Here is a 22,847-nt window from a genome sequence, read left to right on the forward strand (position 1 = left end):
CCGATACTAATTAACTGTTTTTCCTTTTCAGATTTCTCTACGTTAGTCTCTGTTCTCCTTTCGCACTTTCCTATAAAATGTCCACGCAGGTTTTTCTATACTGCGTAGTGATCCTTCCCACTTTTTCCTGCCATTTTCGGCTGGAGGGTTTGGCGGGTGGGGGAGGGCCTCTTTGCTATCTTTGTCTTATTCTTAGTTTAGTCACTCTTTTAGGAGCTGCCTAGCATGGGTTAAGTGGCCCACCGCAGTTATCGTCTCTTCTTATGCTCGTATATTCTCTCTCTCTCTCTCTCTCTCTCTCTCTCTCTCTCTCTCTCACACACACACACACACACACACACACACACACACACACACACACACACACACACACTCTCTCTCTCTCACACACACACACACACACACACACACACACACACACACACTCTCCTCTCTCTCTTTCTCTCTCTCTCATTACATCGGCACACAGCTCACTACGTACTTTTGTCCACCCGTGTAATGCAAGAGTCAACAGGTACACTTGGTCTTTCATAACATGCAAATTATCAGCTCAGTGACTGTCTTCCTCATCCTGTCTTTCCCACTGCATTACCCAGACTTTTAAATGCAGTGTCTTGTGTCAGTCCATATTAGGTTCACTGCAGGCGAAGTATGAGTAGGAAAGCAGTATCCGTGACTTATGTGAAAGCTGAAATGTTGCAATGACTAGGTGTGCGTTTGTATAGGTCTGCATGTGCCATCGGTAGAACTGAGAGCGAGGGATCATATACAGGCATATAAAAGGATATACTACTGGCTTCTTTATGCACCGCTTGTTCACAGTATAGTTTCTCTTTAATTACACTTCATTTTTGTGCATCTCCTCCATCCATTCATAATTTGGTTTCCGGTTTTCTTTGTTTCCACGTCCACCATGCTGTTGCTTTCTAACTTGCTGACACCCTTGCAATGCCACAGTCTTTTATAGCGTTCGTATGCAAACATTCTTGGTATGCTTTTCACAAACTTTATTAATCAGTAATTTCCAACTTTTCCATTCTGTGGCCTTCTTGACTAAAAATGATAGTCTCAGTGACCCTATCTGCATCATTCATTGAAGAAGAAAACTGCTGATCATCGCTCATATGCGCTGTTAGATATGAGATTTTAACATGTCAGATAATCAACAACGGACGCAATACACGCACAGGAAAAAAAAAGAAAAAGAAAATGAGGGGTAAAACTGTAATTGCATTTTTTCCTAGTTTGACTATCAGTGTTTGATTCACAGTAAAGGGACAACAGGTTAACTTCCACGCAAAAACAACTACTGTACGCTGCTTTGGTCTGACAGTGAGCTTCTTGGAAACCTCTGCCTTGTACAGTTACTATAGGTAGCAGAAACACAGTCATCCTTCATGTTACGCGGTTTTGGCCGCCAGTTGCGCTTATTCGCGGTTGAGTAAACCATCACAAAATACATTATCTCCTGGTGTATTTGGGGATGATTAAAAAAAAAATGATATTGTCATAAGAAAATACACTTTAATCAGGTCGTTTCAAATGTCTGGAGATGTTTGGGGGCACAACAAATTTTTTCAGGCCATTAAATACTGTACTGTAGTTTAATTATTTGAGTTATCTGAGTTAACTGAGAGGAGTCTGTGGAGTCACATGGAGAGACAGACTGACAAATGAGGATGTGAAGGAGCATTGTGGTGTGGATGTGATAGGAGGCGTTAGGACGGTTAGGAGAAACACATTGAGGTGGTTTGGCCATGTGGAGAGGATGGAAAGTGAGAGACTGACGAGGAGAATGTATGTGAGTGAGGTGGAGGGGGGGAGAGGGAAGGGAGGCCAAGGATGAGATGGAGGGATGGAGTGGAGAGGTATATGAGAGAGGGGTGTGTGAATTGGAAGCAGGGCAGTGAAATGGCAGGGGACAGGGCGACATAGAGGCGATTTGTTTGTGGCCACCCCTTACGGGATTAAGGCGTCTGGCAATAGATAGATAGATAGAGTTTAATTATGGCTGTAGGGGCTCTTTTAAATGTGTTTTCATTAGTCGCGGGTATGTCTGTCCCCTAACACCTGCAGAAGATGAGGGATGACTGTTACAGAAGCACCCATTTAACAAATTCGCTGATATGGTAGCAACTCATTCCCATTCAAAGCTCTGTCACGTTCTCTTCTTCAAGATAGTCTCTGGCACATGTATAGTTTCAAGTTCAAGAATTAATATTGTATTGCTGTCGGGAATGCTCTTCACAAGAAGACTGACAGAAAAGTTATACCCCACAAATTTTGCCTCAGGAAAATTATGATGAAGTTAAATCTCTAGTGACTCACTGACTCTAGATACTGATGACTACCCCATGACCCCAGTGAAAACCACACCACGGGCACCAGGTTTGGAACCACTGTTTTTTATCCATCCGTAGCTGTATTTAATCATGCCTATCACACTGATAACACTGAAGGACAGAGAGCAAGAAAGACACGTCCGAGTTCATATAATTCTTTATGTAACGCGATTTCACAAAATATACATTACTATAATTTGTTATTCAATAGACAAGTTAAACTTTTGAATTTAAGCATTCGTATTGGTTGGTGATATTAATGACTAGATACCCTGCATATCCTTACATACAATGATCATTGGTGTATTTAGTTTACAGTCTTCTGAGAAATCTATCCGTCTAGCTGTATATTATATTGTACATTACATACTCGTTATGTCTGCCACCTCGGCAGGGTAGCATTAAAAAACAGGTGATCTTAATTTTGTATTTTAGAAATATCTGAAGGAAAATCAGGATTTTCAGTCCTTCTCCCACTTGCAGGGAATACGTGAGAAGTATTTTTTCTCCTGTATACCCAGGGATAAAGGTACAATAACTCAGAAAATAAATTACCCCCACTCGTTGGCCTGGGAGGGAGATGGGATTTAATCCTGGCATGATACGTATTTGATGTGGTTCGATTTGTGGAAGTTTACTTTATTGTAAGCAATTACATACAACGGCTGAGAAATTCAATATATGCAAATAAAACTGTAAAATCCTGTTTTCGGACGCCACCCTGCTCACACAAGTAACTGGGAGTTTGTAATAAAGTTTTGCATTCATCGTTTTAACCAGTGTTCGAAATGAGGAGGGGGGTTGGGGGTTTGACCCCCTTAGATTCAGTGAAGACCCATGAAAATAGACGATGAAGGACGACCCAACTTGGGTCATAAAAAGACCCCCCCTCAAATGACTTGTGTTCATAATTGTTACAATGGATATAGGATTTATCTTTCATATATAATAATTCAGAAAGTGAATAAAAACGTTACCTTTGTTGTTTAAAAAGTCAGGACACAGCAATTCTCTTGCAACCTATTAACAATGTTCCTCACAATGTAAAGATGACTGGAGTGGCCGCGTTCGTACTACTGCATAATAATATTTAGCCATCCTAGCTTCATTCTGTGGGTTGGTTCTATATAACACAAGCTCCTGAAATATACCGACATTACTGTCTATATTTTTTCCATTTAATTTGCATGAACACTTAGAAATATGCTTTCTTTCAGCTCGTGATTCAGGGGAGTCTGAACGTGGCACACACCACATATTAAAAAAAAAAAAAAAAATGAAAGAAAGTGATACCTGTATTGGGAATACTGCACCCTGAATATCTGAATAGTGTCCTGGTATCCATTACCCACTCATCACAGCCTGGCCTGATTTGAAAGATGTTTATATACAGGAGGGGACTTACAGTACAGAGCTCCCCCTACCCCCCGCTTCACCCGCTGGAGGGTCGCCACTGTCGAGACCCCTCAAATACACTGATCTGTTTCGAACACTGGTTGTAACTAAGCATATCAGTATCAGTGTTTGCACTTTGCAGTCACATGTGTTTACTCTTGCATGTTTTATAATTATATACTGTGTGTGTGTGTTCTTTTTTCCTTCTCTTCAGTGTCGTTTGATGATGATGTAGGGTGGTTCTGGAACTGATGTAGTGTCAGTAACAGTATAAAAGGTGTTATACAACTGGTGTGCTCGTTCAGTAATATTGTATTCACGTAGTCCTGGTGGATGGATGCTCATCCTGTGTAGATGTGGAAATAATCGACTGTGGCCGTGTTCTTGTCTATGGATCTGTGTTTAAGTATAATGTGTGTCTGATTCTGAGGCACAGTGTAAGGAATCGTAAAACATTCCCTGTGCTTCCTTGACACATATTCAAGGGAATGTTCAGTTGCAGACATACAGTACCAGTTTATATCGATCCACTTCATTACGAAAAAAAAAAAAAAATGAGAGTGAGTAGAAACCCAGTCGTGCGATCCTTGGAGCCCATCAACTTTTTCAGAGCATTATGTCAGTCTTATACCTACTGTACGACGAGGAACGGTATTATTGTCCACACCTGTACAGTAAACCAAAAAGTATGGTTACTCTATCTTTTCTTTCTGAAACACAGGAAAAAGGATTTTGAAATTCAGTATATAATAGCGTGTTACCCTCTCTCTCTCTCTCTAAAATATATATATATATATATATATATATATATATATATATATATATATATATATATATATATATATATATATATATATATATATATAAACATCAGCCTTCAGTCTTTAGTGCACTTCCCATAATGCCGATCGCCTACAAGAAGGTAGGCTGTTGGTCAGTTTCTAAACTACCACAACGTGGGATGCAAACTAAACATACCCAAATACGGCTATTCTGGCCAGTTCACCGATGTATATCCCACAGCACGAGGGAAAGAGTGCTCAGAGCCACAGTGAAACAGTGGGTGAGTGAGTGAGTCGTTGGGTGAGTGAGTGGGTCATTGAGTATGTGAGTGGGTCGTTGGGTAAGTGAGTGGTAGGGGAAGATGTATACTCGTAAGTGAGTAAGCAAGTGGATATCGAAGGTGTGAATGAGTAAGCTATTGTCTGAGGGATTGACTGACTAAATAATTGAAAGAATGAATAAATGAGTCACGGAGGGCAAGCGAGTTAATGGATGTAAGTCAATGGGCAAGTGGATTGTGAAGGTGCGAGAGAGTAAGTGGCGCGGGAAAGTTTGTGAGCGAGCAAGTAAAACCTGAGTAGCCTAAGTGAATGAATGGATGACTGAGGCGAATGTACGGAATTATTAGACATTAGTGTTTTTATGTGCAACTGCGTGAGTGTATGTTTGCTTGATTGAGTGAAACACCTGTATTTATTGATGTCTGACACACTTAAGGCCAGTGTGAAGTGGTTGGGGCGGGCTTAAGGGGTCATTTGAGGTGACTTTAGGGAGGGTGAAGGTCATAAACTATATTGGTTTTCATAGGTTCTTCCATAACATTATTATCCATATAATTTTTTCTCATTACAGGTAAGCTTACTATATATGGTGCCTTTCACCAGTTAAAAAACTCATCAGTTTTTATCTGATTTGGACAAGTGGTGAAAGCGTGGAGAGTCTGGCAAGGCTGAAGTAATTCGATTTTGAGAACAACTAGTCAGTAAAGGTTAAGGTCACACGGGAGTCAATCGTAGGGCGTAGACGGTGAACCCAGTGATGCTTCCTCTTGTTACACTGTCCATTTTGACTGATCAGTGAAGACCTGGATAAAATATTGAGAACTTCTCCATTTCCTTTGCAGTACTGAGCTTTTAGTAGTGGGAACTAATTCTCTCTCTCTCTCTTCAGCCATATTATAAAAACTGAGTGAGCGAAGGGGTAAGCAAGACCATGATATAGGGTGGTAATTTACCACGTAAGGATAGAAAATGATAAGACTGCATTCCACACGACACCACCCAATCAACAACATGGTACAAACGTTATACTTCTAGTTTGTCCCATTATGTGTTTCAAGTAATGTTAAAAATTGTGGATTTGGTTTCTCCATCGCAACCTTTCGTTCGTTCGTTCATTTATAAAGGCTCCAGCATGCGTGAAAGCGTCGGTCTTGGTCACCTAATGGCGTCTCTGCACGCTGTGCAATCTCTAGCAGCCATTTTTCAGTCTCTTATCCCTGAAGTCACACTCTGTGATCTCGTCCCATGTATTTTTTCATTTTACCATTTCAACTCTACCCTCAGCATTCACACCTCTCACCATCTGCACCCAGTTGTAATCCTCCATCCTCTCCATATGCCCAAACCATCACAATCTCAGGTTTAATATGTTCATGTCTCTTGGTTCACTTGATGTCACAGAGCAGTGCGACTCCTCTGAGCGTCCAGTGAGAAGGTAGGTAGTCAGTGGTCTCGAGGTCAATGGAGCCGATGTAGGTGGCGTCTGTGCGCTGAGGCTTGCGGTACATGGGACACTCGTACAGGTTTGGGTCCTTGCCGCTCGTTGTGTTCACGGCGTACAGGTAGACCACTGGCATAGGCTCGTACAACACCTGGAAATAGTTATGAAATGTGTCAACAGGCCATGTTCTTACTGGTTGGTTTTGGAAATATCGTAGCACCTCTTCTTCTGCAATGAATTTTTTAATTGCAACTAAATATCCACTTGCTGTGCTACTAATGCAGACTAGGCCAAAATACAGTGATACAAATAAGTTACAGAAGATAATCAACATATCTAACAATATCAAGAAGCTGGTCTGGAAGAAGTGCTATAGAGTCTCCAGTCACAAGACAATATGGCTCAAAGTTAGTATTAAAATGAAAAGGGACAGCAGTTTAATTTACATTTGATGGTTCCTCAAGTTGACAGTGCAAAAGTGGGAAAATGTTCATTAGGAAATCATATTGCATCAAAGGAGGGCTGACAAGCAGAGGGGGATTATTTTAGGTGTGCCTTTGCTTCTCCAGGATACAGGCTAAATTGACAATGAAAAAACATAGTAGGCAGGTGTGGCCACCCATCATCCACTCACTCGATGTAGTGCTGTCTTTTGAGTCTACACTGAGTGATAAGCCCAATGATTTCCTGTAAATCAGTAAACCATTTATTATGTTGGGTGGTAACATTTAACAAAATAAGGCCTGACGTCCCTTAAGTGGTTTAAGGCAATGGTTCTCAACATTTTTATCTCCGTGGACTCCCTGCCTCCATGAAATTATTCCAGGGACTCCCAAGGCTGAGGCCTAGACCAGGGGTTTCCAACCTGCAGCATATTTCTCCAAGTGGGATTGTTCATGGTTTTCTAGGGGCAAGAATAGGGGATTAATATTATGACAAAATTCCCGGCAGTCTAATTTACAATATTTACTGCGATCTAACTTACTTTTCCACGTTCGCAAGTGGGGAGGAAACCTGCAGCACGGGTTTTTCATGACTTTGGGGACGTGGATCAATACATTCATGCAGCGAATAATATCTCTCCATTTCTATTTCGTAAAAAAACATGATACAGTTTTGCTTGCGATGCAGGTGCTGGGCGGTGGTGTTGCAACATCTGCATGGCAATACAAGCAGGTAGGGGGTCCGGCACCCAACTCTTGCCTCAGTTATTTATTTTTTTTATTCAATCATTTTTTTGCTGATGAAGTCTGTACTGTAAATGAATGATGTCACATTTCTTGCAATTGTAAACGTGTAAATGAGTGTGAAGCATCCCCAGGACGGGCTGGCGCTTTTGGGAAGCAAAAAATCATATTATTATTATTATTATCATTATTATTGTTATTGTTATCATTATTGTTATTATTACTTACGTGCAGGGAGTCTTTACTAAAATTCTTCTTTCCTGCCCCAAGGATACTGTCATATACATATCAATATTAGGTTGTCTATTTCTTCTGCTACACAAGCCAGCAGTGTCATTGCTATTATGGAAAACTTGAGTTAAGCTCCTGCTACTTTAACTTTTATATCATCAGTTATGCAAATACTGGCTGCACATAGGTAATGGGCCAAGGAGGATGTGGAAAAATGGAGAAATAAAAACAAGAAGAGGTTAGAAATCGCTAGCGTGGACGTATATTTAGTGTGATATCCCCTCGCCATTTTCACCTGCTTCTGATGATAATTTTAATGCCTGCTTGCACAGCTGCATTATTTATTCAACAAACATATCTAAACACCTTGAATATAACATTTGTCTAGCTCACTGAAAGTGCAGATCGGCTGTTTGCTATGGAAAACAAATAGTATATCAGACAAATGATGAAGTAAAGGTTTACTTCTTTTATGAGAGCTGAAATTTATGCAAAAAATTATACAGATCGTTGCTGAGAACAAAGGAAACCGCTAACTTAATCAAGGACAGGCCAAAGCTAACTACTTGGTAAACATTAAAAAAAAAAAAAAAAAGGCTGTCTGAAATATAAAAATGATTCCTTTACTTGTATTGCATTTATAGTGATATTTAGATGTATGATTTTAATAATTTGTTAAAATGAAAATTTGTTATACTGAGTATCAGTTATGAATTCATACGACTACTGATATTCCTTTAATACGAGCAGTCCTCTGTCAGGACAACACGATGTACTGTCAAAATACATTCATGAATCACTGTAAGTTTCTGATGCACGTAAATGGCTGACAACTAAGGTATGTGTGGATTTACTACTTAGCTATACTCTAGTCTGTGATGAATAAATGACTGCCTGGCCAGACATCAGCCAAAGCCTTACTACTGTTAGTTCAGAATCATACATCTCACACATCAGGCCCCAGCTTCCCTACATGTTACCTCGAATCTGCAGCTAATTCCAGCCACATACAAAGTTTCTCTTACATTCACAAAAGCTTGCTTAAGACGAAACGTTTGTCAGTATTGTATGAAAGCTATCATCACAGGTATTTCCCAAGTGATATTATTTTTATGCGCTCAGTAAAAAAAATTATACGCAGCTATACTAGAATTACATTATATTATAAATCTGTCAGCTACGAATTTAACACAAATTCATTTGGATACTTGGTGCAGAAAAAAGCATGACATGCTAAACTGAACAAACTTAATTGTTCCCAGCCATTTTGCGGACTCGTCGGCGGTTCTCTCTCTCTCTCTCTCTCTCTCTCTCTCTCTCTCTCTCTCTCTCTCTCTCTCTCTCTTTTATGAGGAAGAAGGAACCAAAGGCTGGAGCTCGCAAAACAAGTCCCTCCAAGAAAAACAAAAACAATACAAGAAAGAGCCAAATTCAAGATCCTTTCATTTCGAGATGCCTGGACACACTGCGTTTGAAAGACTGGAGATCATAGGAAGCAGGAAATACAGACAGAGGAAGACTGTTCCAGAGCTGACCCGTTGCATAAATGAAGGACTGGGAATAACGGTTAACTCTTGCATTAGAGAGTTGGACAGAAAAGGGATGAGAGTTTATTGCTAGACAGGTGCTACGCACTCGTCGTAGAGGTTGAGGGATGCAAGCAGACAGTTCAGAGGAGCAGTGACCATTGAAGTAGCGATAGAAAAGAGATAAAGAGGCAACAGTGCGGCGATGAGACAGAGGTTGAAGGAAGTCAGTAAGAGGAGCAAAGTTAATGAGACGAAATGCCTTTGACTCCACCCTGTTAAGAAGAGCTGTATGTGGGGAGCCTCCCCACACATGAGAGTTGTACTCCATACACGGGCGAATAAAACCCGTGTATAAAGTCAACAACTGTGCAGGGGTTAAAAAGGTACGGAGTCGGCCTAGCACACCCAATCTCTTGGAAGAAAATTTTACCAGAGATGTAATATGATCTTTCCAGGATAAATCTCGTGTGAATGAAACCCCAAGCATGTTCAAGGATGATGCTGGATTGAGCTGGATATTATTAAACTTTAGTGGGTACTCCTGTGGAAGATTTTGCCGGGTTGATAAGTGTAAAAACTGTCTTTGATGCATTAAAAATAAGATTATTTTTAACACAGTCAGAGATACGAGCCAGGACAGACATTACGTGTGCCATAGCCCCATCCCTTGTTTGTTGAAGTAACTGCTGAGATGGAAGTTGCGGGAACCGAATGGAAAGGTGAAGGGTGGAATCATCAGCGTACGAGTGGATAGGGTTAGATGTACAGCTTAGAAGGTCATTGATGAATAAAAGGAAGAGAGTCGGTGATAGGACAGAGCCCTGAGGAACACCACTGTTGGCAGATCTAGGAAAAGAACAATGGCTGTCTACAACAGCGGCTATATCACAACCAGACAGGAAGCTATAGATGAAGGCACAGATAGAAGGATAGAAACTGTAAGAGGCAGTTTGGAAATTAAAGATTTATGCTAAACTCGATCGAAAGCCTTTGAGACGTCAAGTACAATGGCAAAGCTTTCGCCAACGTCCCGAAAAGAGGATGACCAAGAGTCTGAAAGGTATGTGAGAAGATCGCCAGTGAAGCGTCCCTGATGGAACCCATACTGATTATCAGAAAGAAGGTTGTGATAGGAAAGATGCTTAAAATTTTTCTGTTAAGAATAGACCCAAAAACTTTTGAGGTAAAGGATGTTAAAGCAATTGGACGATAGTTAGAGGGTTGGGAACGGCCACCCTTCTTTGGACTGGCTGAATGAAAGCAAACTTCCAGCAAGAAGGAAAGGTACAAGCTGAAAGACGAAGGCGAAAGAGTTTACCTAGGCATGGTGTAAGCACAGAGGCACAGTTCTTGAGGACAACAGGAAGGACTCCATCAGGCTCATATCCCTTGTTAGTATTGAGGCCAGTGATGGCAGAAAATACATCAGCTGAATAAATTTAAATGTCAGCCATGAGGGAGTCAGAGGGGGGAAGTGATGGAGGAACAGCACTGGAATCATCTAAAGTAGAATTGGAGGAGAAAGTCTGAGCGAAGAGATCTGCTTTGTCAGTAGACGAAATAGCTACAGAGCAATCAGAGTAGAAAAGAGGAGGGAAGGATGATGAGGTAAAGTTGTTAGAAAGGTTTTTGGCAAGGTGCCAGAAGGAGTGGGAGGAATTAGAGTTGGAGAGTTGGGACCATTTAGTACGGATTAAATTCTATTTAGCAAAGTGAAGAACAGAGTTAGCACGATTCCGGGCAGAAACATAAAAAAGATGTGATTCAGAGGTGGGTTGGCTCTGGTACCTTTTATAGGCCCTCTCCTTGTTGCAGACAGCATTAGAACAAGCGTGATTAAACCAAGGCTTTCTTGCATGAGTCAAAGGATATGAGAAAGGAATGCATGCTTCCATGCCCAAGAGAATAACATCCGTAATGTGCAAGGCAAAGTCAAATGGCTCCCGGCCATGGAAGCAATAATCATTCCAGGGAAAATAAAAGAAGTACTGCCTGAGGGCCTCCCAATCTGCAGCTCCAAAGTGCCACAGTCGCCGCTTCTTTGAAGGGTCCACAGGCCGTACTGGAGCGATAGGACAGATTAAGGTAATAAGGTTGTGATCGGAGAAGCTCAACGGAGAGAAAAGTTTAACACTATAAGCAGAAAGATTAGTTGTAAGGAAGAGGTCAAGTAGGTTGGAGCTCTCTCCAAGACAGCCAGGGATACGGGTAATGTGCTGTACATCCTGCTCTAGGTCATTAAGGATAGAAAACATGTAGGCTTGTTCACCAGGTGGATCAGTGAAAGGAGAGGAGAGCCAGAGGTGGTGGTGAACATTGAAATTTTCTAGAATGGAGATTTTAGAGAAAGGAGAAGTGGATAGAATGTGTTCCATTGTAGAAGTAAGATAGTCAAAGAATTTTTGATAGTCAGTAGGGGATAAGTAAACAGCGCAGATATATTTAGTCAGAGAATGACAGGAAAGCCGAAGCCAGAGAGTAGAGAATTCAGAGGAAACAAGTTCAGGAACACGAGAGCAAGATAAGTCATTGCGTAAATAAACACATCAGCCACCTTTGGCTTTCAAATGAGTATAAAGAAGTATGAGGATACAGAAAAGGGTTTGCTGTCAGTTGCCTCAGACAGCTGAGTCTCAGTTAAAAAGAGAAGGTGAGGTTTAGAAGAGGAAAGGTAATGTTCAACAGAAAGAAAGTTAGAGGAAAGGCCACGAAGGTTGCAGAATTGAAGAAGTGAGTCAGATAGTGGTTCCAGGCAACTCATAGAGTCGGCACCGGGAGAGGGGCGGATGGTGGGGGCATTTGTGGTTCCCCCCCCTTGGGGACCCTGAGGCATGGTCTAAGTTCGCCATTTTTCTTTTTTAATTTTGAGAAGGAAGTATAGTGTGCAGTGTGCATGTAATTTGGTGAAGACAGTTAGAGAAACGCACTTCAGTCAGATTGAACCCGTAAGGTTATTTATATGATGGGTGGTTGGTGTTTATTGCTCACATAATGCCACTCAGGGACACGTGAGGCTGGTTGAAACTGCGGAACCCAGGTCCTATGCTCCTGATAGGGCAAAAAAGGATCGGATGGTGGATGGATGGATAAAGAAAAGTGTGCAGCAATGTGAACTAGGGATTAAATTGCCTCATATAGGGTAATTGTAATCTATTGTATATTATTATGATTGTACGGTATATGTTTATACCTGTGCACCTGTATTCGTCCTGGGTGAACAGTTACTTTAAATCAGTGTGTCCTGCACGTTACGTAATAATACAACAGGTGGTACAAACTTATGAATGTGCACACACCTTTGGGCGTGACTCCATGAGCCTGCACTGTTTACGGTCCCAGGATGCTCCCTCCAAGAAGAGACCATAGACGTAGACCCCTTCTGGCGGCGGGTCGTGGATGTCCTCACGGGAGAAGCGCGTCACCAGGTTCTGCAGGATCACGCAGTCCAGCGACCAACCCTTGTGTTGCCGCGTCACTTCCTGCACGGAACAGAACACTGCAGGTAATATTCAGACACAGTGCTGGAAGGTCCAGGCAGCCAGTAATTTACAAAACTCGATTTCAAAACACCTGTGAGGATGGGATATGGCTAGACTGCATTCCACTTTACAAAAAGCATTGTTAAACGAAGTACAAAAATAGTAAAACTTATGCATTTTTCATTATGTGTTTCAGTAATAATGTAAAACGCACATTCCTCAACCGTGTGACCTGCAGTGGATGTGGTGAACAAAAGGATAGGTGGGATTAGCTAGAAATTTGATAGACAGTGAGGCTGGGTCATGAAGTATACCTTGTGAAAATGCGTGCTGTAGATTTAGTGGTTTGAATGTCACGAAGGTTTATTTCAAAATATCTTTCAAGAATGAAAGTGTCTTGATGGCAAAGAAATAAGCGTGGGGGACAGAGAAATAGATGGGATAAGCTGGAATTGTGGCAGTAAGGAAGGGCCATGTGAGTGTATCTTGTGAAAATGGGTGGTGTGATATTATATTTTGACTGTAGTAACAGCATATTTTACAGTTTTCTCCAAATAAATGATCAGCTCACATTACTCTCATTTACCTGGTCTTGCGATGCTGGTGAAAAAAATAAAATGGTGTTTTTGCCCACCATTCGTAATATGGCCGTGACTGTCACCCTCCCTACTACAACCCCACTCCATCCATAGTGACTCTTGTAACTTTCTTCATGGGTGTGTAAGAACTAATGTTTCTGTACAGTGCTACCTTTAACAACAATATATCCTAGGTAGAAATGCAAAACTGGAAACACAACTATAATGGTGGAGACAGCAGATAACACAAACAAAAGCATATTGTTAGGCCCCACTCCCACACTGCCACAGGCTCCAACAGCAATAGTTCAGCATAGGAAGGACGTTGCCCAGTGAGTTGTTCTTATGGTCAGCCTTTCAGCGTGCAACAATGAGATCAGCTCAGGCGTTGTAAATAAACACTGGCTTCTCAAGTTTGCGGTCTTTATTTTCCAAATTATTACACTTAATGCTTGTCACCTACACTTCACTGTTTTCACAAGTACCAGAGTTATACAGTCTTCACTAGGCCCCACTGCCACTGAAACTAAGACTGAAACGACACTGACTACCCTAGGCGTGTGTGTGTGTGTATTGATTCGTCCACCTTCAGAAGAAGAGTGAACACGGGCAGATTGTGGAAGCCCGTCAGAGAAGTTGGCGTTCACACGATGATGAAATCTGGCAGGAACTGGCTTGAGCCAGTTAGCCTACAGTGGCGGAGGATCCTGGAGACGATGTAATCGACAGCAGCCACATCTTCGGCGTGCGTCTGGTAGGTGGTGAGGAGGCAGTCTTCATACAGGCTGGTGAAATCAGAAGGCGTGTGGAGGGCGTAGAGGGCCTTGATGACGTCGGCGAAGTTTTCCCCCAAGTACCAGGACTGCTGATCATGAAGTTGGTCCATGGTGAGGGACTCGAGGTGTTCGAGAGTCCCGGTACTTAGGGGCGGCAGAGCGGCGGTCACACGCTGCCGACGACCTGAAGGGGAAGAGGGAGAGGGTGGAAGACTTGGCTGTTCAGTCTCCATCTCTTCTGCAGGAAGCAGCCTTGGTTTCTTCCCCTTCTTCTTCTTTTTCTTGGGTGGTGGAGGGAGCGATGGAGAGGCACAAGCCTCCACGATAGGCTGGAGGTCTCCTGCTGGTGCCCCATCAGGAGTAGCGTTGTCGGCCTCGATGACAGCAGCTGGTGTTGGTGAGGGAGGGGTGTCATCGCCATCGTCCTGGTTGATGGAATGGACGGGAGAGGCGGCCCTCCTCTTAGCTGCTGATGGCAGGCAGCTGTTGCTGAGGTTCGTGGCGTCCATGGGCGGGGCAGAGGTGGTGGTAGAGGAGGAGGCACTCGGTCTGTTTAAAGGAGCGTTGAGCTGCAGCCTTCTTTGCGGTGTTGTGCAAGGTTGGGGAGGCTGCATTTTGGTGGAAAGACGCTCCTGACGAGGGGCTGGCTGAGCATCACGAGCGAAGCTCTGAGGGATGATAAGGCGCAGCAGCCCGTTCTTCTCAAAGATCTGGGGGAGTAGAACGAGCAGCGCCGCCTTATCATCGCCACAGAACGCCTTCGCCGTCGCGATGCACATAGCCACGATCGTTTCCTCTTCCGCCTGCTTAAATAGCCTTCCTTTCTTTTCCAACATTCTAGGACGTGCTGGTACCTGCCCCTAGCAACAATAGTTACCGAATCGGCGACATCCAAAACATACCAGAGCTTTCTTACATTACTTAACACTCCAAATGCTTCAGCAAACACACTGAAATAAAATTACAATTTAACTATCACAAATAAGAACAGTAAAGGGAAAGTGCATGTATGGTACAACTTAAAATACCTCCGCTCACAAACAGCAGGCTAACTGGCAACTCTGACATGAAACTGAAAAATGATAGAAGTACTGAGAACCTTCCAATACTACCTAACTAGCAAATCCCGCATCTCAGTAATACTTTCTTACTGTCCATCATTACTATCACTGTTTTATTCTAGTGGTCGAGTAATGCATATAGGGGCTGCCTGAGGGCCTCCCAATCTGCAGATATGGCTAGACTTATGCATTTTTATTGCTCACATAATGCCACTCAGGGACAAGTGGACACTGATGGACCTCTGCCATTCACTGGTGTCAGGAGTGTGGATTAAGTGCTGCAGTGAGTCAAGCCTTTGAAATGGAGCATGGGGGTGTGCAGACAAGATCCTGAGCTGAGCTGGAGGACTAGGTGTCGTTGGCTGCAATCATGAAGCTATTACAGGGACAGAATGAAGGACAGAAACAACTCAAAGAACAATTTTAAGCACAAAGTGTACAACTACAAGACAGAATGAAGGACAGAAAGAACTTAAAGGACAATTACAGGCAAAAAATAAAGAAATCAAGGAAAAATTAGTCACAAAGTGAAGAACAGAAATAACGTTATGAACAGCTTCCCGAGGCATTACAGGAGCAACAGGGGATTTACAACATAGGATGCAAGGACAGCTGGATGTTTTCATGGGGGAAATGAAGGAAGAGCAGCAGCAGTTGAAGGAGGAAGTATACGCTGAACTACAGCAGCACAAGTGTAAGGTAAGCAATAACGTGACGGTGTGCAGACAGCATGTTGACAACCAGCTGAAGATTAGTAAGGGAATAGTCATGGAGTGCAAACAACATGTAGATAGCCAGTTGAAGCGAGTAGTCAACCATGTGAAGATAATTAGTGAGAGAATTGAGGCTGTAGAGAAATATTTCAATGCCGAGCCTCAGGCTAGTGTACAGGGAGCATATGAAAAGAATGGACAATGTATGGTGAATCTTGGTGGATTCCAAGCATCTAAAGGTAGTAGGAGCTGAATAATCAGAATGCAGAAGTTTTAAGTCCTGGACCAGTGAAGTGTATGGCTGTAATGGGGGTACAGTTAAACAGAAACCTCAGGAATTTGATGGTAGAGTATCTTGGGAGGATTACCATGCACAGTTTGAGTTACTTGCTGATCAAAATTGTTGGGATGATAGGCAGAGGGCAGTGCAGCTTGCTACTAGCCTTAAGGGTGCCGCAGGGTAAATTCTGGGCCAGAAGTCAGTGAAGGAAACAGTTATCAGTCCCTAGTAAAAGTGCTGGAGTGCAGATATGGGATCATGTACCAGAGTGAGGCTGATAAAGCACGATTCTGGACCCGTGTGCGGGCTCAAGGAGAATCCCTACAATAGCTTGCTCATAACCTGGAGAGTATGGCCTACAAGGCTTACCCTGGAGCAGCACCTAACCTGTTGGCTATTCTTCTGAGGGACCAGTTCATCGATGCTCTTGATAGTGCAGAGTTGAAAGTGCATGTGAAGCAGGCACAACCCAGAATCATGCAAGAAGCACTAGCCAGGGCTCTAGAATTTGAGCTCTATGTCAGGTCCAGTACATCCACTTTTCAGGTAGGCTGTAGTAAAAGGTGCAGGTACGTGAAGCAAAAAATTTTGAAGGATGGTGCTGGTACTGTGAAAAGCCAGGACATAGGAAAGGGGATTTTTATTAGTGGTATAGAGAACAGGAGAAGCTCAGAGGAAGTTGCTGGTATTGTAAGAAGCCAGGACATCGGAAAGTGGATTGCAACAAGTGGAAGAGAGAACAGGAGAAGGCTGGAGGAGGTTGCTGGTTCTGTGGGAAGATGGGATGCAAGAAGGTGGATTGTTACAAATGGAAGAAGAAGAAAGAATGGAACAGTACAAGGAAACCCACAACTGCAACAAACGGTTGTTGGACATGTGGTGAGGTGGGACACTTCAGCTATGAGTGTCCAAATGAGAAGAATGAGGGTAAATTAGTGAAGGCTGGTGACAAGAGGCAACAACCAGCCAGTTTTTCCCAAGAAGCGCCACCACTGAGGAAATGCAAAAGAACCTTGATTGATAGTGTGCGAGAAAACGAAAGAACAGATGGCAAGCAGTGCAGCAGGGATGGAAATCTTAGCAAGAAATGCCGCCCTACCGTAGTGACAGGGCCAGGGTCAGATGAAGAAAACCTGAAGAGGATTCTGATGGAGGATGCAGATTTACACCCAGTGCTAGAGTGGCTGCAGTGGAGTACAGTGTGACCATCTTAGGAAGAAGTTTTCAGGTTAATCCCTGCGACCAAGAGTTACTGGAGTCAGTGGGACCTTCTTCGTTTGAACAACGGACTACCAGAGCATCGGTGGGAGACACCCGATGGCCTCAGCAAGTATTGGCAACTGGTGGTTCTGAAGAAAATGAGGTCTGGGATCTTGGATGAGTCTCATAACCAGATCACTAATGGGCACCTGGGAGTGAGGAAAACTCTAAGCCAGCTGTGACAGAGGTTCTACTGGATTGGCATGCATCACGATGTTGAAGAGTGGTGTCGGGCCTGTGATGTGTGCTGTACCAAGAAGGGACCCATGAAACGTGGTTGCACCCCCTCTTCAGCTGTACCAAGTGGGTGCACCAATGGAAAGTGTCGTGGTGGACATTGATGGACCTCTGCCACTCATTGAAAGAGGAAACCGTATATATGTGTTGCCATGGGCTACTTCACAAAGTGGCCAGAAGCCTATGCCATCCCCGATCAGGAGGCTGCGACTGTTGCTCAGGTGTTGATTGACCAGTTTTTTGTTGTTGTTTTGGGATGCCACAGGAGTTCCATTCAGACCAGGGTAGAAGCCTTGAGTCTGCTGTGTTCCACGAGTGCTGCAAGTTACTGGGGGTCAAGAAGACCAGGACGACCCCACTAAGGCCACAGTCAAATGGGATGGTGGAGAAATTCAATTGGACCCTGGGACAAGAACTGGCCAAGTACTGCGTAGAGGGACAAACAGAATGGGACCAGAAATTACCTGTGTTGCTGATGGCATATCAGTCTGCATCTCATGAGTCTACCGGGTACACTTCTGCAAAACTGATGTTTGGCCACAATTATGCTTACCTGTTGACTTGTTAGTGGAAAGACCACCTGGTGAAGAGCTGCCTACAGACACCTCCAGCTATGTGATGCATCTTCAGGAGAGGCTGGCTGAGGTACCTCATCAAGTGCAAGGAACCCTTAAATTTTCAGGAGTGATGAAGTGCAAGTATGATGGCAAGACAATTGAGGTGAGCTTCAAGGATGGTGACCAAGTTTGGTTATACAATGACCAGCAAAAGAAGGGACAGTCACTGAAACTGCAGAGCCCATTGGACAGGCCTTACACTGTGTTGTACCACCCATCACTCAGGGAGGTAGGAAGTCTCGCCCAAAGGTGGTACACGTGAATCGTCTGTGGCAATACCATGGGGTAGGACATTACACCTGGGACGTCTCAGTGGAATCATGCTCATCCGCAGCCGAGGATGTTGAGGAAGACCAAGGAGCTGAAGTGCAAGAGGATGGTGACAGTTTCCCAGAAGAAGAAGTACATCAGGAAGAGGACCAAGACATTCCAGGAGGAATGGACTGTGTGAAGGAGTGGGGACGTCGTTGGAAGCGGCATAGGAGATGATCTTATAAGTTGAAGGATTATTTTGTGTATAATTAGATGGTTAGTTTGGATTAAGGATTATGTTTGCATACATTATGTAGTTTTGTCGGGACGACAAAGGACTAGGGAGGGGTTGGTGTTAAGAAGCGGGATTTGGTAGGTAGTTCGGAAGTTTCTCAGTGTTTCTCGTAGTTCCGGTACGAGTCAGAGTTGCCAGTTAGCCTGCTGTTTGCGAGTGTAGTTATATTTTAAGTTATGCATTAATTTTTGTGCTCTTTTTCTCAATAATGTTTTATTTATGTGATTTTGTATGCTAAATAATTTAGTGTTATGCAGTGTAAGAAAACTCTGGCATGTTTCGGATGTCTCGGAGTTGGTAACTGTTGTAACCGTTGCTCCCTCGGGAATACACGAGAAATGTGGAGAAGTGTAGAACACTCTAGAATACAGGAAGCTTATATAAGGATGAGGAAGAGACTGGAGCAGGTTCAGTCAGTTTTCAGTTCAGTCTGAGTGTAGTTCAGTGTCACTGCAGTTTGAATATCTTCGGTATTTGTGAAAATAGTGAAGTTGAAAGCATTAATTGTAATTATTTGGAAAATAAAGACACTGAACTTAGGAAGCCAGTGTGTATTTACGACGCCTGAGCTGATCCTGTGTACTGTACACCGAAAGACTGCCTCTAGGAAGAACATCTCACTGGGTAACGTCCTTCCTATACTGAATTACTGCTGTTGGAGCCTATGGCAGTGTGGGACGGGGATATAACAATAAGATATGAAAATATAGCTCTTGTGGGGAAATATAGTATAAATATGTATGCAGACTGATACCTTTTACCGAAAAACCGACAGCATGCACGCAAACAGGAGGCATGTCCTAAATTTGCATATTGTAAAATAATATCCAAGTTTATTTAAAATGCATTTGTCTAGTTTCCGAAATCATTAGTTATAAAAATAGTGGCCCAAGGAAGAGGTGTGCTTCCTATAATTGAGTGATAGCCACTGATATTTGGCATGAAGTGTCCACTGTTGTTAATTTCTTTTCAAGCTGTGTGAAGCTTCAGTTGCAACACTTTCGTAATTCGAAAAGGGTTCGTTTGTGTGAAGCTGTAACTGGATCAGTGTCTCAAAGATCTCTATTTAATAACGGTTTAAATTTATTTATGAAGTGTTTTTCTTTTGGCTTTCTTAATGTAGGATCATCCTTTTTTACTTTATAGATGGACATATTATGAAACTTTGGAGAACATTTTTTTACACATTTATTTATGTGAGTACTGTATTAACATACAATCCTTTACTGTGATGAATATAGCCCTATGGAGGTTAGTACGGAGCCGGAGGTTTGAAGTCTCATTTATATAAATCTCTTTGCATCCGCTGCAGTGATTTACATACAACTCATATCACAGCCGGAACCGGTAATCCCCAGAAAATTTAAAGAAAAGTCCATATCTGGACAGAGTCTCAAACTATAAGAATACAAGACCTAGAAAAAACGAAAGTAAAAATCGAAATCGAAAGATCAAAAGAACATTTATATTGCATAATCATGTCTCATCTTGTGTGTGTGTGTGTGTGTGTGTGTGTGTGTGTGTGTGTGTGTGTAAGGTTTGGGGTAGGGTATGGGTCCGGAGGATTTGGTGGGTAGCGGGACAAACAGATTGATAACCACTGCTGCATTTATTTCACGGGTATACCTGTATGGGAAAGCAGGGTTTCTGGAGTAATGGAATATGATATGACCAATTCTTCATATGTACGTTATTCCAAATCTTCAGTGCTATCAAAAAGTTTACTCAAAATTTAAGTATGCGCACACTATCAGTTAAGAAGATACAAACTCATACTTCATATAAGTACACTCCGTTATCGATTGCTCAGACATTAAATTATTCCAACAACACTAATCAAGTAACTAACCACCGCAAAATAACAATGTTCTGCTTGCTTCGGTAAGCAATAACTGAAAAAAGGTTATTAAACTACTTTGCTGCACTTCGTTTGTATCTGTCAACAAAAAAAGTTAATATTATTACAAAGCAGTTGATGTAGGAATATACTTTATCTCCTTAAAGTTACAGGAACACGGCTGCTTTTTCCTAATCCGTAAGTTCCATTTGCAGGACAGCTAGAAATCAGTGTTTTAGACTCTAATGATATCAGTCATCTAACTCTGCATAATTTATATCTTTGTTATGGTAAGATAAAGGTGGGGGCAGAGGCGAGGCACTTAGCTGTGTTGCCCTTCTCCATGACTTAGGCTTTTGAGCCTGTGGCGGATTGTTCACCCAGTCCTCCTGGGATATAAAGCCACAGCCTCATGTACTTGGCTGCCACAGTTACTTTCCGTAGGTACTTACTTTACTTTCTAACGCAGAAAGAGTGGATGGACACCTGAATCGAGTGACGCCAGTTGACCGCACCAGCTGACTGACTTCTTACAATTCCCAGAGGTTTACATCCCTGGTAATCATTATACCAGAGGGATCTTCATGTGTTTGGAACGGGATTAAAAGCACAGATTGACAACCTAATGAGTGAACTCTGGACACAAGAAAACTTTTTTACTGTACATGTGGCTTTGACCACGAAAGGTTACTTGTTACAGACCACCCCGTGTTGGCAAATGACCCAAAAAACGTACCACAGACAGTATACCACAAGCTGGGACAGAGAAAACGGGTAAGCGCTGAATTCTCTGCATTGACTTACACTATACACAAACTATGCAATAAACATAAGTACAGTACATGAGGTTCGACATTCGTTTGCAAATCACGACCGTCTGTTCCCAACATGGTTAAGGTGCACTTGATCTGTATCGCATGTAAGCTATTTTTATATACAAACGTCTATGTGGGAATAAATAGGAAAGCAAGAGGAAATGTAGAGGGCAGGAATGACTGAGTGTACGAATGAAACGAGGCAAGAGCAGGTGAGAGGACAAGCGGAAAGATGCAAGAATGGGAGGACAAATGGAAGGAAGCAAAAATAAATGACAGGACAAGTGGAAATAAGTAAGGGTAAGGAGGAGGTTAGAGTAAAATGGAGGCAAGAGGTAAGGGGGAGGAGGTACCTGTCTCATGGCTGTAAGGAAGCCCTGGGGGTTGAAGAAGCCGGTGATCCAGAAGGCCTTAGGGCGTCCCTGTGTGTACCAGCGGCGGAACTGCGCGTCTCGTTCCAGCACCTCAGTGAACCAGAACCCCAGTGTGGTCGACTCCCACGACACCTGACACATAGCAGGCATGTCTGAACTGGCTTTCGAGATTTCATAACGTATCCTACTTGGCGATTTATTCTGTACATGACACCTAAATAACCCAGTGTGGCCAACTTATATGACGCCTTACACATGGCAGTCGTATTCTGAGTGGCTTGGAGATTTTCTAACACCTCCTTCTCAGCGACTTATTCTGCACATGACACTTTATCCTCTCATATGTCGGTAAACTATATCGGTATTAAAACATTACATAACACACAACTTAATGTTTACCCCTTCACTCTGATGGCTTACTGTACTGATTTAGTCGTGCTTCCTCCAGACGATTTTATTCATCTCTTGTAAATTGAAAAAATGATCGCCTGGGAATGACGAGAATAAAGTGCATAAATGGAGTGAAGAGGATAAGACGCAATACGGAAATAAATCGCCAAAGAACAGGTTTTACGCAGCCTCTGTGCCACTTAGAACACCACCCCTACACACATAGTCATCTCCTTGTCACCCTGGGAGCCATCTCGTCCTTTTACCAATATTTATCTGCATATGACACGCTGATATTTGCTTGTGTATTATTTGTGCCGTGTATTGCACTAGCGAATAGGCAGGGTGCCATAAACAAAATACTTTACCGTGAAAGAAGTGCTGGGAAATATCTTAAACCGACGAGCACATGCTTGTGTCATGTCTCACACACACACACACACACACACACAGCCATCATCTTACACATACTTCAGCTGACACACATATTAGATAGATTAATTTTTACGAATGACATACTGCATATACAAACGTGCAGGTGATCATACTTGTGAGTCAATACATGTTTATAAAATTCCATGTACTACTAAGCATTTCTAATACATGACTGTTGTACTGACTTTCATTATATTTATATATTTTCATACATTTTTTGATACACAGGTACATGATTTACTTAGCAGACTGAACACTC

General features: G+C 42.7%; 1 protein-coding gene across 1 annotated transcript in view; it reads right to left on the reverse strand.

Moving 5' to 3' along the window:
• Window positions 1-6,186: 6,186 nt before the first annotated feature.
• The window catches only part of LOC145392093 (dynein axonemal heavy chain 5-like), a 266,709-nt gene continuing 250,048 nt past the window's right edge, over window positions 6,187-22,847 (reverse strand). The window contains exons 89-91 of the mRNA XM_080266547.1: window positions 21,743-21,895; window positions 12,486-12,668; window positions 6,187-6,393 (exon numbers count right to left, since the gene is read on the reverse strand). Of these exons, the coding sequence (XP_080122673.1) occupies window positions 6,187-6,393; window positions 12,486-12,668; window positions 21,743-21,895 (543 nt within the window). The remainder of the gene's footprint in view (window positions 6,394-12,485; window positions 12,669-21,742; window positions 21,896-22,847) is intronic.

Source organism: Coenobita brevimanus, chromosome 21 (genome assembly GCF_032717465.1).
Source record: "Coenobita brevimanus isolate Jiangsu-jjx chromosome 21, ASM3271746v2, whole genome shotgun sequence".
In the NCBI taxonomy this organism is placed as follows: Eukaryota; Metazoa; Arthropoda; class Malacostraca; order Decapoda; family Coenobitidae; genus Coenobita; species Coenobita brevimanus.